The 16444-nt window shown below is 44.9% G+C and overlaps 2 protein-coding genes across 4 annotated transcripts in view; one reads left to right on the top strand and one right to left on the bottom strand.

Annotated features, from left to right (window-relative positions):
* Nucleotides 1-1605: 1605 nt before the first annotated feature.
* Nucleotides 1606-11184, bottom strand: RPL6 (ribosomal protein L6). Of its 3 annotated transcripts, none has more exons than XM_088671472.1 (7): nucleotides 11068-11184; nucleotides 7442-7591; nucleotides 6995-7093; nucleotides 4436-4579; nucleotides 4139-4187; nucleotides 2942-3126; nucleotides 1606-1810 (listed from the first exon to the last, which is right to left on the bottom strand). In XM_088671472.1, exons 1-7 carry the CDS (start codon nucleotides 11068-11070, stop codon nucleotides 1658-1660), a joined length of 783 nt encoding a protein of 260 aa, XP_088527598.1. In that variant the 5' UTR covers nucleotides 11071-11184; the 3' UTR covers nucleotides 1606-1657. The 3 variants fall into 3 exon arrangements, with proteins under 3 accessions (XP_088527598.1, XP_034976310.1, XP_088527599.1); XM_035120419.3 differs by lacking the exon at nucleotides 11068-11184 and adding an exon at nucleotides 9348-9382; XM_088671473.1 differs by lacking the exon at nucleotides 11068-11184 and adding an exon at nucleotides 9262-9382.
* Nucleotides 11185-11236: 52 nt separating this feature from the next.
* The window catches only part of PTPN11 (protein tyrosine phosphatase non-receptor type 11), a 33839-nt gene continuing 28631 nt past the window's right edge, over nucleotides 11237-16444 (top strand). The window contains exon 1 of the mRNA XM_035118485.3: nucleotides 11237-11421. Coding sequence (XP_034974376.1) covers nucleotides 11408-11421 — 14 coding nt within the window. The 5' untranslated portion in view covers nucleotides 11237-11407. The remainder of the gene's footprint in view (nucleotides 11422-16444) is intronic.

A 16444-nucleotide genomic window follows, 5' to 3' on the forward strand; every position in this document is an offset into this window, starting at 1 on the left:
TGTACTGCAAACACTTTATAATTAATGATAGGGAAATTTAATTCAGGGTGTGGCCTGTGGGTTCGGTGTCAAATTATTCTTGCTGCCTGCTTGGTATGAGTTGTTGGACTGCCGTTCTAATAGATTGCTTCAAATTGTGACCAGCCAATTTGGCAATTAAATCTTGTTCTACGGTGAAGAGCTGGACTGCTGGAAGACGGTGAAAGCATGAAGGCAGAGTTGATCTGAAGTAAGAGAAAAAGCAATTGGTAGCCACACCCTGAGTAGGCCCACTGAAATGGGTATACCCCGAGTATGACTAACACTGTGTACCACTCAAGGCCCTCATTTTAATAGCTCGGAGGTACAGCCCCTCCCTCTGCACAATTCAGATCCCTGGTGTACAGAAGTGCAGAGATTCCCACTTCAGCTGTGAAGTCTTATCTCCTTCACTTCTTGATATGCTACAAAGACACTGCTGGCCTTGTAAACTAAGCAGGATCGCAGGAAACAAGTATTTCCCCTTTGAGATTTTTTCCTACAATGAAGCAGGTGGCGCTGTGGTCTAAACCACTGAGCCTCGGCGATTCGAAACCCCGCAACAGGGTGAGCTCCCGCTGCTCAGTCCCAGCTCCTGCCAACCTAGCAGTTTGAAAGCACCCCAAAAAAGTGCAAGTAGATAAATAGGTACCGCTTTGGTGGGAAGGTAAATGGCGTTTCCGTGTGCTGCTCTGGTTTCGCCAGAAGCGGCTTAGTCATGCTGGCCACATGACCCGGAAAAACTGTCTGAGGACAAACGCTGACTCCCTTGGCCAGTAAAGCGAGATGAGCGCCGCAACCAGAGTCGTTTGCGACTGGACTGAACAGTCAGGGGTCCTTTACCTTTATGCAGCATATGAATCTTACTGAACAAATAGATCAGTGTTTCCCAACCTTGTGCCTCCAACTGTTTTCAGACACAATTCCCGTTATTCCTGACCACTGGTCTTGCTAGCTAGGGATGATGGGAGTTGTAGTCCCAAAACATCTGGAGGCACAAGGTTGGGAAACACTGAAATAGATAACAAAGGAAGATTCTGCAACAACTATGTCCAGCCATTATCTCACTCTCTACAGCTACCTGCAATATGCTACATCATGTTTAGGCATTAAGACAAAAGAAAAACCCAGAATTAAATGCAATGCATACAATATATGTATAAATAGCAAAGGACGCAGTGTGCAGTTGTGATGTTAAAACCCTCAAAACTGCAATTTTGGAGAAATGTAGGCACACAGCCCACAAAGGCCAAAGTTCCCTCGCTCCTTATTGAATCACCCATGCAGACTTTCCTTGTTTACTGAAATGAGAGTGTGTGAATTCTGACCATGCCCACTTGAAAAAGGCCTGCAGAATTTCAAAATGAAAGAGACTGCTGGTTCCCAGCGTAGGTCTACTGAGAAAGTAAACCTAACGAAAGTAACTTCTGGTAAAGCTCCCTTGGCTAACCAACTGTCAAGTAGAAATGCCATACCATCCACCCTCCTCCATCCAGCCCCTGCAAAAGAGTATTCAGATAGTTAGCTGTTTAAGTTGAGATAAAGCAGAATTAAACTCTATAGAAAGGAAGTACAACCAGTAAAACATTTTGTAGGGTTCTTTTTTTCTCCAAACTTTACTGTGGTGTCTCCAGACAATTTAGAAAACCAATTTGTGAGGATAAACTCCATTGGAAAGCGAAAATGTTGAACGCAAATAGCCTCGCAGCTGAGGCACCTTCTTGATGATGGGCAAGAGCTGGGAGTCCACATGCTTCTGGTCGGCCTTGCGTCGCTCCGTTATCTCGTATTTCTGAAAATGTAGGACAGCACGTCAATCATTTGTTCACCCTTCAGTGCCCTTTGCTTTAACAGGGAGCCTCCCGCTTCCTCTTGGCTGCTGCTGTGGACTAGGATCCAAAGAACGTCTTCAATATACCCAGTGACATTTAATATATATTTTTAATAGCAAAACCTCTCTACACACTTGCCAATGTCATTTCACAAAATGTTTCTGAAACTCCTCTGTTTGTCAAAAGCTCACTTGGGGGTGGGGAGCAGCTGAGGCTTCTATTTCCCCATCTATGGTGGGAACCTGACTTTCTGTACTGGCACACCTGTGTGTATGCTGTGGTCTAGGAAAAAGAACTGGGCACAGGACAATAGCCAGCAGCGGTGTTTGTGTGCTGGGCTGCCCTCCCTCCCAACCAAGCTATCTGATTAAAGGCTACGTTTTCTGTTTAAAAAAATGTAGCAGACAAGCATGAGCTCTGCAAGCCAATGAATCCCCATAGAAGGTATTTTGTTTACTGCAAGCTTAGGATAAAATTTGCACCTAAAATCTGGTCCTATTTATTCTGTGAAAGGCAAGTCTTTTTCTGAAGTAGGTAGGCAGCCCAACTGCACTAAAGATTTACGCCAGCTCCCCCATATTTTGCTGGAGTACATCTCCCATCATTGCAGGCCAGGGCAGTGGGAGCTGGAATCCAAAACATGCAAAGGGCCCAAAGTTGGAGAAAACTGTATACAGTGGTACCTCTACTTATGAATGTTTCTACTTACAAACGGAGCTCAGTCCGCCATCTTGGTTGCGGTTTAGATAGGGTTGCTTCGCCTTACGAATTTTTTCTCCCAATGCATTCCTATGGGATTCGCCTTACCATTTTTTTCGACTTACGAATGTGCGTTCGGAACGCATTAAATTCGTAAGTAGAGGTACCACTGTATATCACACCAACCCCATCACAACAGTCAAATGCATAACACTTGATTCACTTCTCCTGTTCAGCAGTCCCCCAAGAGTCACTACTAAGATTTGGTGGCCTGCAAATCTTCATCTATTTTTTCTCCAAGATTTGCTAGCTCAGAGAGTGTTTCATTGTGGGTGCTCAAAACACACACACCCCACTTTGGCCCATCTCATTCACCCAGAAAATACCCCCACCTCTTTCTCGGTGTCAAAAATTTCGCCCTCCTGGTGTTTGGGTTTACGCAGCCTCTTCTTCTTGAAGTAAAGGTCGCTGAGGTGCTTTGGAAGTTTCACACTGGAGATGTCAACCTTGGTTGAAGTGGCAATGACGAACTTCTGGTGAGCCCTGCGCAGGGGGACCCGGTTGATAGTAAGGGGGCCTGCAGGCAAGACACAGGACAGGTAAATTACATACGGTGGCCTTGAGGCACCAGGAAAAGGTATGCGTTTTCCTGCCATTCAAGTGGGACGCAGCATTGCTGCTCTGCTCAAAGGAATCAACTGACTGCCCCACCCCCAAGAAAAAGAAAACAAGCGAATTCAGCCATTCTATACTCTCAAGAAAAATGTAGCCAGCACAGGAAACTGATAGAACAGCCTGGGAATGGCAGGAAAACACACTTTTTAAAAATAAAATAAAAAAGTACATATTTATTGCCAAGTACCTGCTACTCCACCTTGGTTCAAGAACTTCCAGAGTGGCTTTCAGGGTTAAAAAGGAACAGAAATAGAACTCAGAAGAGGCACAAAGTATTGTTGGGATGTGGTTTCTTTGGGTCTTGAAAGTAATTCTGGAAGTGTCATTTGTCAAGTTTGGGTGCAACATTTACTGCTTATTGCACAGTACTTTCTAAAGCAGTGCACACTGATATGAGTGTGATATGAAAGGGATATGAGGCGTAAAATCCATTAAGATTCACCACACAATAGTGGGATTCCAAGATTTGTTTACTGTACCAAATGGAACTCTTTCTCAGACTCAGCCCCTGCACTCACATCATGTGGGATAATAGTGATTCACCTTTAGGGGCTGTTGCATGACATGGTCCTCCAGATGTTGCTGGACTCTGAACCGCCACAGCCAGTTTGGTCCATGGCCACTGTGAACCACAGTTCATCAACATCTGCAGGGTGACAGGTCCCCCCTTGCCTGGTGTAAGGGCTACAACTAGTTAGAACAAAGTTCTTTGAATAGGTCAAAGAGCTCTATGTGTTAAGTACTATTGTGGTACCGTAATATTTGAGGTGTACTTACTATATTCACTACTTCCACCCCTTTAATATCTGTATTTGTTTTAATGAAGGAAAGAAAATTTATTTAAGAGCCCCAACATACAAAATGCATCAAATAGTTAAATCCAGGTGAGCAGAGAGTATAGGAAAGCAGCTTACCTGTTACAAGCAACAGACCGCTTCCGAGCTGCTTCAGAAAGACCACACGCTAGAAACAAGACAGAGGAAGTTTGTAAATTTGGAAGCAGGGTGAAGGAACACCAAATCACCGGCAAATAACGCTAAACCATGGTTTAACCTTATGTCTGAAAACTGCCCATAGCTGAACTTTGCCACGCTTACGCTAACAACCACAATATGAAGCCATGGTTTATGAACTGCAGGTTGTTTTAGAGAAGCTGATAATGGCTCAGAATAGGTCAGAGTGTTGTGGGTCATTCACAGAGTTCCCCTTACCTTGCCTCGGTGGCGACCAGTGAGAAGGATCACAACAGTTCCTGGGGTTATTGAAGCCCGCAGCTTCCTCTTGTGTAGGGCAAAATTCTTTTTGCCATGACTCAGGAGTTTGCGGGGAACATCTTCTGTTGGGTAGTACCTCGGCTGAAAGGAGAGGAATTATTAGCTTTTGCAGTCTAGTTTTGACTTCAGCACCCCCTTTTTTCCAAGCACTCATTCTTGCCACTTTTAATGCTTGACGTGCAAAAATCCCAGCCATGTGTTTCCCAACAGTCCAAAGGTCTAGCAGCCTCTCCAGCATAAAGTGCTGACACGCATGCAACCAATTCTGAAATCTAAAGATCTGAATGTGTTCTCGTGCAACAAAGCATCACAGCACAGATCCAATTAAAGAAAGCTGCTTATGAAGTTTTCCATTCATCCGTCTTTAAACATATCAAAGCAATGACAGACAAAACCCCTACAGAGCACAAAATCAGCCCTGCACAGATGAGGGCCTTTTTCTACTTTGCACAAAAATGGTGAAAATTGATAATGCAATGTTTAATGATAATACTCTGCACAAGTCTCAAATTGCTTTTGAGCTTATTTGCATGGTAGGAATGTATCTTATTACAAAAGAAGAACATCAGGTGAGCATTCACCACACTGTATGGCCTAACTTCAAGGATCTAAACATTCAACTCTCCTGCCACCTGTCTGCTGGACTGCAAACACTCACTGATCATGCAGTTTGGGGTTAATGGCAGATAGAGTCTGACAATACCCAGAGGGACACATTTCCACCCCCACCCGTGGCCTAAACAAGCAGGCAGTTGTTTTGATTCAAGTGTCACCTGTTACAGGTAGCAACATTTATGCAGACCACCTGTGATCATCTGTACACATTTTACACAATCATACTGCAACAGCAGCAGGCCACTGTACCATTCCTAATTAAGTCCAGATTTGTTCCTAGTATCATGCTATTCTCCTTCCTGCACACAGCAGGAGGGGACAGATTTCAGCTCATGGGATTTTCTTTCCCTTTCAGCAGAAGCCCAAAATATAGCCACTAGCGTCAGGTGCAAAAGACACATAAGTAGAATTAAAGAACAGAGGGTATGCTACTATTCTACTGAAGTTTTCACAAACACTGTGTTTACTAGTTGAGATGAAGGTTTAAGTTGGACTGAAAATTACACTTGAACCAATATTACTAAGTCAGCTATCAGCTGACGATTCTGAACAGATCAGGCAAATTTGGCACATACAATTTTGTCATATCCTGTAATTGTTTTGAGAAGAGGCTATAGGTTTCAATAATATGGCACTAAATACTGCTTTAAGGTTCAAGCACACCTCTATAATTTATTGTTAACTATTTTATTGTTTTTCAACAGGTACAAAACAAAGTGAGCCACAAAATCGAAAACAGGAAACAGAAGGGATGAAGAACATACGAAGGAATCCAAGGGCCCTCATGACTGCCAAGGGACTGATCATATAACAGCAGATGGACAAACTCTTTCCAACTGTTAAGCAAGTAATAAGAGTGAGAACCTTGCTGAAGCACTTGTATCTGTATGTGCAGCCTATCACAAGAGAGCAAGTTCTGGATAGTGAGCATCTATTGAACTATATATGCCTAAGCTGACTTTTTTTTTGCAATCAGATGTATATTGTTGTGTATCCAGATCTGTCTGCCTGGAGCAGCACTGTGAGCTGGAAAATGGTTGTTTATGTGTAGATACACATTGCTGCATCCCTCCTCCCTTTGATTCGCCTTTGTTCTTTGTTTTGTAAAATAGATAATATTAATAATCATTTAAAACAGGGTACCTCTTAGCACATTCTGAGCCAAAGAATTTGCTTTCAGTACCGTTAACAGGGTGGAACAGAGCTCAGAATGATTCTATGCAAAATCCACTCCTGGTTCACTTACTTCACTTCAGTAGCCCCAAAGTGGTTTTGTTGTCCAGTAGGATACTTGGGAACCTAAAGCCCTTGCCAATCTATTGCAAATTCTCCAGAGATCTACCAGTAGATCCTGATCTTCCCGTGACCCAGTACTGCCATACAGACTGTTGAAGCAGGCAAATTTATTTGAGAGGAAGACATTAAGCTATTTGAAGAGAACTATAGCACTGAGAACACACTAGCATAAAGTATTTTTTTGTTTGTTTTACTAGTCAGCCTACCCACAGATTAAGTCATCTGTTATGCCTAAAATGAATGAACCAACTTTTGTATCTGCAGCCTGGCTGCTCACCTGCACTCAGCCCCCACTAGGCAGAATGTACTCCCCCAAAGTGAGTGGCTATTTTCAAGCCTGATTAATTTTTTGCTGTGCAGGGATTTGCAGCATTTAATGGATGACATGTAAGCACCTGTAGCTTGACACCTCCTCCTGCAAAAAACTGCTGCAACCTACTTTTTATTCCCCATTTACTACATGGGAGCGCTAACAGGAAGAGGGAAAGTGGTCAGCCAGAAGGTGTAATTTGAGACCAGACCTGGCACATTCAAATTTGAAAGCCTTAACTGCTACAGTGCACCAGCTTGCAGATAATTTCTTACCATTTTGCGAAGTTTGACCACCCTGTTGCCTCCATTCTTATCACCTCCAACAGGCTTCGTGATAGTAGCTGGCTCTTTCTCTCTTTTCTTCTTTTCTATCTGAAGACAAAACAAAACACAAACTACTTAAAAAAAATATTTGCAAACTAACTTTCAATACAGTGCAGAAGAGAGGTTCTGCTGCCTCATACTTAGAATACTTAGAACCCAGAGCCACTGGGAGGATGTGTACCCTGCCTTCCAGGAAGGACATCACAGTAAGGTCCCCATCAATTGGTCAAAAAAGAGAATGCTTCAGAGGGCCTGCTCCCTTCTCCATGCCAGGAAGAACACTAATAAGAACCAGTGTCTGAGCTGGATTTATTCCTCATTCCTTCTCCTTTTCCATTGAACAGCAGGGTAAAAATGAAATCTATCTAGCCCTTTTAAATTGCTAGTTTCCCCTACCTTAGTTTCTGGAGCTTTGTACTTGCGCTTGTACATGGCCTTCCGAGCATACATGGCAGACCGGGAATACCTCCCGATTCCCCGAGCCAGCACTGGGTTGCGGCTGGTATGAACCTTCCGAACCCTCTTTGCTTTCTTCTCGCCCGCCATCTAGAAAGCAGAGAAATCAACATTAGCAATTTACAGGATGTAAGCAAGAAAAAGGAAAGGAGCACCGCACAATGGAAATAGACATTTAAGCTTGTTTTTTATTTTTAAAAAGTTTCTAGCCCTCAACACCGCACAACAGTTACAATCAATACAGCATTTCTTCATTGGGATAAAGAATAATTCTGAAATCTCAAACACGAGCTAGTAGCATGAAACTAAAACAAAGACCACATTCTTTAATGATAACAGGCCTCTTCCATTAGTTATCCTAGCTTTCAGATATATTCTCTCATATATACATAAACATACATGTGTATGTGATGATAATTATCAATTATGAAGCAGACTGTAGTCCACAAAAACATGCTGCAATATTAGCTGCGCACACAATCATACATTTAAAGCACACAAATTCCCCCACAGAACCCTGGGAAATGTAGTTGGTTAAGGGTGCTGGGAATTTTGCTCTGTGTGGGGTAAACTTTAATTCCCAGAATGTGCATTAAAGATATGGTGGCCTAGACATGTTGCACAGTCCCCCTTTGGTCTTTACTTCCGTTAGCTTACTTTCCCAAGCAAGCTTATGTAGGATTACAGCTCTAGTCTCCTAGAAGAGGAGAGGGAAGACTTCAGGCTTGTTTTAAGAATATAACCAGAGCTTGCTGGAACCATACTGTTCTCAAAGTGGCCAACCACATTCCTGTGGGAAGCCCGCAAGCAGGATCAAAACACAAGAGCCCTCTCCTCTCATGGGTTAAGAGCATTGCTGCCTCCAACTGCGGAGGCAGAGCATAGCCATCATCGCTAGTAGCCACTGATAGACATATCCTCAATGAATTATAAGAACAGAAGATTAAAATGCTGGACGGGTAAACCCGCAAGCCGGACCCAAGCATAAGAGCAACTCTCTCCCAACTGTGGTCCAAAAGGTTAAAAAACATTATATTTAGACAAAATGTTCACTAAACGACTGGTATCCTATATAGGCACTTTCCTGCTTTTCATAAATAAGGCACTAGAGGTCAGCTGACTATTAAAAAGAAGCTGTAAGGAGGTGACTAAAGTCACAAAGAACTCCCGGTCAACTGGTCTACAGAGACATTCCCAGGTCGGACTTGAACACACGACCCTTTTCTCATGCTTAAAGACCCAACCCAATCAATGCACCAATAAAGGACCATCCACGAAACATGCCACACATCGAGGCTAGTGAAATCGTGGCCTAGAAGAGACAATATTAGGATGGGCCGAGCGCGACCCTGGAGAAACACCTGAGACGCGTATCAAGTGTCTCCTAAGTAGCCACGACCATCTCCAGAGGGCGAGAACCATTTGCAAGCTCGTGGAAGGACTCAAGAACGTGCGGCTAAGAAGCCGACAGCTCCTCCCGTTGAAAAACCTTTCAAGCGACCTGTTGGGTCGGAGATGCTTCCCCCCCCCCCGTCGCCAGACACCCAAGAACAGTGACAACACGTGTTCCTCCTCCGAGCCGCGCGACTCTTCGGTGTAATACGGCAGCCCCCTGCAAACAACCGGCCTGCCAAGCGAGTTAATCTGCGGCGGCCTAAAACTCCGGCGGCGCCTGCCGGGGAATCCCACCCCGCTGTCCCAAAAGAACAGCCACGCAGCGCCCGCCGCACGTCCGCCGAGGAGCCTGCTCCTATCCGCACCTCGCTCGGTGCCTCTTTAAGGCGGATGGCAGCGGATTATAACGGCAGGTCTGAGGAGCGAAACGCCACCACGACGCCATACTTACCTTCGGAGAAGGGAAAAGGAGGCAATATCCGGGACCTCGGCGCAAAAGAGAAAGCGGGCGTGACGTCACCGCGCGAGACCCAGGGCACTCTGGGAGATGTAGTTTACTGTGTTGTAACCTTCCCAGAGTTTGACTTCACCCACAAAGGCGCACTCTATTCTCTCCGGAGACAGCAGGATGCGAACTAACTTTGTGGTCGTAGCTGCTATTTCGAAAGGAGCATAGACGGCTGTGTGATAGGCATGATATCAATTCCTTGCCTAATGATCTTTAGCAAAGAATTTGCCTTTCCTCCGGTTTCTGAATACTGGTTCAACATCTTCATTATTACAATTAATTTATTACTTGCCTTCTAAACCACTGACTAGACGATTTGCACATAAGATAAATTTACATATAAAACCAGTTAAAAACACACATACATCTAAAGCATTTAAAACCAGACTAAAATCCAAACAAGTGGACACTCGTGGTAAAGACCCATTTATCCAGCTGACAAAGCCTGTTGGAACAAAAAACAGTTTCTGGAAAGTGTAGATAATGGGTGCCTTTCGATTTCAACCGGGATGCTCTTCCAAAGAACAGGGACAGCTACATTAAAAGCCCTGCTCCGAGTTACTGCAGAACGTGCTTCTCCGATCTTCGGAACTTGCAGTAGAAAATCTCCCACAGGTCACAGGGATCTATGGGCAGTTCATAAAAACCTTATACTGTACTATAACACAGTTGGTTGTTTTCAAGGTTCCAGAGTCTTTGCTGTTTTCGTATTCAGCAATACAAAACATTACAAAAGGCGCCATCTGTCATAAAACATGCTTTATGATACGTTTCCTTCTCTTATCATAAAGGTAAAGGTACCCCTTGCTCTATAGGCCGAGGGAGTCTACGTTTGTCTGCGGACAGCTTCCGGGTCATGTGGCCAGCATGACTAAGCTGCTTCTGGCGAACCAGAGCAGCACACGGAAACACTGTTTACCTTCCCGCCAGAGCGGTACCTATTTATCTACTTGCATTTTGACGTGCTTTCGAACTGCTAAGTGGGCAGGAGCTGGGACCGAAAAACGGGAGCTCACCCCGTTGCCGGGATTTGAACTGCCGACCTTCCGACGACAAGCCCTAGGTTTAGACCATAACACAATATAAATAACAAAAAATTTGGTCCGAGAATGTGGTCTGAGAGCTTTTGGTTGGTGCTTTGGATAGTTGACGGCCTGAGAACCACTGCTTTGGGTTTCGTGATGGAAGAAAGGTGGGGTGTAAATGTAATAAAATTGGCAGTTCTCTGAATATCATGTTTGTTGAAAGCTACCGTAGCTGTATTTTGTTCATTACTGGAAGAGATATGGATCAATATTATTTTTGTAAATTATGGAATATACGTAATAAATCTAAGTTATTAAAATACATTTTATACTATATTCATATCCTACATTGCAAAATAGTATATTCAAGACTCGTACACTTATTATTGGCCTGAGTATTCATGATCGAGAGTAGATTTTATCAGATAAACGAAGTTAGGAAGTTCGTCAGATATAGGTGTAAGGACAAGTTCAAGCAGTGGAGCCAAATGGCAAAAAGTGCGGACTGCAGCAATTCTACTACAGCTTTCATGCATGAAAATAAAGTCTGGAAATCATTCTTATCAGGCGCTGGTAACAGAACCACCCAGATTTGCAAAATAGGAAAAACAACATGTAAGTATGGAAAGGGTGCCAACCATAGAAATGCTGCTGTCTAGAGCGCCATATGGAGACTTTCCGCTCAGAGCAGCGGCTTCCCAATGAATACAGTATCAGAATTCGAGGCTGCGTGCCCCTCTGCTCTCAGCTGTCTCTATGGTCATTATAGGAGGCGTCCCTTTTCCTCCACTGTGGGCGGGACCCGCCGCCGCGTCGCGGGCGTGTGACGCGCAAGTGGCTGCGACGCTTTGCTCTGTGTGGCTCTCCCTCCCAGGCCCTGAATGCGGCCGGGCCCGGGTTGGTTTCTGCTCCCCACCTCCCGGGCCGGGCTCCCCGTGAGGCGAAGGGGCCCCATGTGAGAAAGCCGGAGACGGAAAGATGACCTCGAGGAGGTGAGCGGGGAAGAACGGCAGGCCCCGCCCCTCCGCTCTTCCTGTGGGGGAAGGGTGCTTGGCCCCTCCCCACTGCTGTTGCCATGGGGACAGCTGGGGGGTAGCCCCGATCCCTCAGGTCCATAGCGGGGTGGGGTGAGGTGGGGGACGGCATTTCCCCTGCCGCAGGACAGGCTATACGGGGGCTGGGGGGGAGCGCGGAGAAGCAGAGGGGCTCCTCCCCCCTGCAATGAAGACAGTCCCTAGTTCAAGCTTGGCGAAGAGAGCGAGCTCGCACCGTGCCTCTCCACACCATGCATTTAAAAGCACATGCAACGCCACATTAAAAACCCATGACTGGGGGGGAGAGTCCCAGTGAACCCTGGGAACTGTAGGTTACCCAAGGTGCTGGGAATTGTAGCTCTCGTTGTGTGTTTGGACTTACAGCTCCAAGGATTCCTTTTGGGGGCGGGAGAAGCCATGGTGTGCTTGCTTTGAATGTGTGCTGGATGTGGGTCGGCAGCCAGACCCCTTGGCCAAGTCTTGATTTGCTGCAGAGGTTTGGGGGAATTGTCCTGTACTGTGTGTAGGCGGGGGAGGGGACTTTGGAGGCCAGGAACACCGATGTTCCCAGAACATATAAGCCAGGGGCTTTACAAGGCTTAAAGGTTCGCAGGCAGCCAAGCAACCCACATTCCAAGGAAAGGTGGCTTTGGGAATCTGTCCTCTCTCTTCTTTTACATAATTCAGCGCACTCTTATCACTTCACCTGACCCTACACAAAAGTTTTCCTCTTACAGTATTCTTAGCAAACTACAGTTCCCATGATTCTTTGGGGAAAGTCATGTGTTTTAAATGTGTGTTGGATGTGCTTTAAAATTATGGTGCAAGATCTGCCCTGCTTCTTCACAAAAAAAGCTCCCCACAGCAAGATGTGACTATCAACTTTAAATGTCTATGGCTGTTCTTTGCTCTCTTGTTTTCATACTGTGATTCACTGTTTTGTTTTTGATACTTCTTCATGCAATGCATTACTAATTTGTGGAATTTTAAACTTTGAATCTGTAACTTGCTGTATTTTTGTGCTGGATGTTTTCTGTTTTTTAAATATTTCCCAGAAGCCCTTAAAGGTGGGGGTAAAGGTAAAGGGACCCCTGACCATTAGGTCCAGTTGTGACCGACTCTGGGGTTGCGCGCTCATCTCGCATTATTGGCCGAGGGAGCCGGCGTATAGCTTCCAGATCATGTGGGCTTCTGGGCTTAAGGGACGCAGGTGGCGCTGTGGGTTAAACCACAGAGCCTAGGGCTTGCTGATCAGAAGGTCGGCGGTTCAAATCCCTGCGACGGGGTGAGCTCCCATTGCTCGGTCCCAGCTCCTGCCAACCTAGCAGTTCGAAAGCACGTCAAAGTGCAAGTAGATAAATAGGGGAAGGTAGAAGGTAAAGGTGGGGGTAGAAATGTGTTAATAAAATTTCCCACTGCCAGATGGGGTGTTGACCACTACCCTAGCTGTAGAATGGGATTAGGCAAATTAAGAACTGAAGAAGAACCCTGCAAAATCTCACCTAGTCTAGCATCCTACTCTCATAATGGCCAGCCAGATGCCTTGAACAATTTGGAATGTGCCATTGAACTGTGATAGTGCCTCCCTTTGCCTGCTATTGGGGTGTTGAAAACTCAGACTTTTGTATTGCTGGAATGTTGCCTACTGTACAAAGGTATCATGTTCTCGCAGTGGCCAGCCAGATGTTTCTGGACAGCCTGAGTGCAACAGCATTCTCCCAGCTTGTGATTCTCAGCAACTTGTGTTCAGAGGCATGCTGCCTCCAACAGTGGAAATAGAACATAGCTATTATGTCTATACTTATTCTCTAAGAATTTGTCTATACCCTTTTCACAGCCATACAAGTTGGTAGCCATCGCTACATCTTTTAATGAATTTCATAGTTTTAACTATGTGATGTGTGAAGAAGCACCTACTTTTGTCTGTTCTGACTCTTCCCACATTTGACCTCATTGGATGGCCCTAAGTTCTCATGTTAGGATAGCTGGATAAACACTTTCTCCACACATCATTTTATTGATGGCTGTGCGAAATCTCCAGGTTCAGAGGCAGTCTATCCCTGAATGTCAGTTGTTGGGGGACAACAGAGAGAGTGTTTGTGCCCTGCCCTGTCTTGTGGTCATCTTTCTGCCTACTCTGAGAAGAAGGTTGATGGACCAGGAACGGCTTTGGTCTGATCCTTCAGGGCTTATGGGCAAATGAGAACAGTGCCCAGGCATCTAGATCACAAGTCATTGAAAGCCAGGTGGAAAATGTACCTGACGTCTGGCTAGTTTCAAACACTTCCCTCTACTATAATTTGTCAGTTTTGTATTCCATACCCTCCTGGTCACATTTTTTGATTGGATGTTATCTCAGTTGCTTTTAAATAAACGTTCTACTCTAGCAGTGCCAAGCATATTCATTTTTAATTCCTGATTTTGTTTTATTGATAAGAGCCCTTTGTATTTCCTTATATTCCCCATTATAGTAGAGGTATAACCTGTCATATCTTTGATTACATTAGCAAATTCTTTCAAAAAATGCTTCCTGCAGGCCCACCATCAGTTTCTTTTCTGTATTCGTAAAATGGCATAAGCCCACCTCAGAACCTAGAATCAGGGTGGTATATCAGCCTTAAATGAGTGTCTGACGTCTGAGCGCTGTTGTTCCGATCACATTTCCGGAACCACTTGGCATAACTTGTTGGCCTACGGCTGACTTGATACACCCCCAAATCCTTCTATTTTTGGCCATTGACAAGATGCCACTTCCCACTTTGAGCCAAATATACCTGGAGCCCCAGATAGCCTCGGGACAAAAGTTACAAATAGAGCAGCCACCTCGGCCGGTGGCTGCCGGAACTCCCATTCTTCCTCTGGGTTCCATTAGATGGGTTGAGTCTGGGGCTTTTTATGGTCTCTGCTTCAGGTTTTCAAAATGGCTCCTTTAAATCCCACAGCCAAGCCCCCACAAAATTCTGTGACGGCCATTAAGATTTTGCCAGGTGCTGTTAGCTTGCATTTCAGAATCTGTGAAATGGAAAAATGTTGCTGGTGGGCTGTGATGGTGGGCGGTAGAAGGTCAGAGGAAAAGAGACATTGAAAAAGAATGGGCAGTGTGGGGAATGGTGAGAAGTGATTTTCAAGCTGCCCCCCTGCCCCTCACAGCTCTGGCCTCCCTTCCTGAAGCCAAAGACTCACTTAGTCTAGCCCCATTTTGCATCAACTTGCCTGCTGAAGAACATTTGTATATCAGAAGTCTTGAAGGCCACAGAGGACGATGGTGAATTTCTGAGGTGCATGATCAGTGGTTCATATAGACTAGCCTTTGCCAATCTGGTGCCCTCCCATCAGCCTGGTGGGAGTTGTAGTCCAGGTTGGCAAAGATTGATGCTGAGCATTGGTAGATTGGTTGTGATGGGCAAGCTGAAGTTTACCTGCTGTTGCTGATTCCTTTTTTCATCAAGGAATGTCTGATGAGGTTTTATGGAATGTGGTTTTGACCAGTTCAGATTAAATTCCAACCGCAGTTTGGGCTACCCATGGTTTACACTTGATTTTTGAAAGCCGCCCTGAGAACGTTTCTGCCTAAAGGGTGGGGTAGAAATGCTATAAATAAATTAACAAACAAATAATAATGATTGATTCTAAGCTATGGTTTGTGGTCCACGTGGTTTGAATAGGTTGGCTCTTAGTTCCATGAGGATCCCAGGATGATTTTTTAATGAGGTTTTTATTATCTTTTCCAATAAAACTGCAAAATAGCAGCTACAAAAAATACAAATTGAAAAAGTAGAATACAGAGTTCTCTTTTAAAAGTGATTCTTAGCCCTTACCATCCACAGAAGTTATCACCCGAAATCTTTCCTTTCTCCTCCCAGCCTCTCACCCTGGGAGGCCGTCATTTCCCTGTCTCTCACCCAGGGCCCTCCATCAGCTATCTGCCACCCCCATGAGTATACAACCTTAGAACCTTAATAGAGGTCTCAGACATAGGACTCCAAAGAAAGAAGAAAACAAAGAAGGAAATGGATAATAAGAAAAGAGGAAAGAGAGAAAGAAAATAAGCTTTAAAAGACAAAAGAAAAAGAAACATTTGAGAAAGATACAAAAGCAGAACTTCTGATTTTACATCTGCCAGTTACATAAAAAAGAGGAGTATTTAAATCATTCAATCCACGCTATCACCTGTCTTTTCTCCACTTTCTGTTATTTGCTTCAAGTCATGGTGTCTCAGAATCATTCCTTTCTTTCCCCCATGAAAAGTCCAAGATCCACTGTCAAGGATCCCTGGATCCTATTCCAAATAATAGCTGCTGAGGGTGGAACTTTTCAAAACATGGCTTGACAGTTTGGGTTAACACTAAACCACCCCTTGGCCCAAAGGACAGCAAGCCAACTTCGGGGGCTGTGGCTTCAGATCCTGGTTTGGCATACACTTACAAGTCATTCCTCCGCCTGCTGCCCCCGATGGTGCTGGTTCAAAAAATCAGAGAAACCGTGGTTTGGTTTTAAATCTGAAGCAATTCCACTGAACTGGTGGAAGCCCAAGACAAGTTGGGTAGAAAGGAAGAGAGAAGAACCGGGGGGCAGGGAGCACACATAGCTAGTGTAGACTTCCCTGTGTGATTCGATTTGCATGAATTTCTTGGCAGGATTTTTTTTAAACCAGGGTTCTTGCTGGCCTCCCCCACTCCCAAAGTCTAAATCTAGATTGCACGTTCATCAGGGCAGGGACCTGGCGCTTTGTTCTGTTGCTCAAAGCCAGGCTTCCTCAACCTCGGCCTTCCAGATGTTTTTGGCCTACATATGATCCCTAGCTAGCAGGACCAGTGGTCAGGGATGGTGGGAAGTGTAGTCTCAAAACATCTGGAGGGCCGAGGTTGAGGAAGCCTGCTCTAAGCACTGCACAAATACTTTGGTGGCAGTATATAAATATCTTAATTACCAATGATAATAACTCATTAGGCTTTTCAGGAATCTTGAGTTTTTGCCCCCA

Source organism: Zootoca vivipara, chromosome 6 (assembly GCF_965207765.1).
Source record: "Zootoca vivipara chromosome 6, rZooViv2.hap1.1, whole genome shotgun sequence".
In the NCBI taxonomy this organism is placed as follows: Eukaryota; Metazoa; Chordata; class Lepidosauria; order Squamata; family Lacertidae; genus Zootoca; species Zootoca vivipara.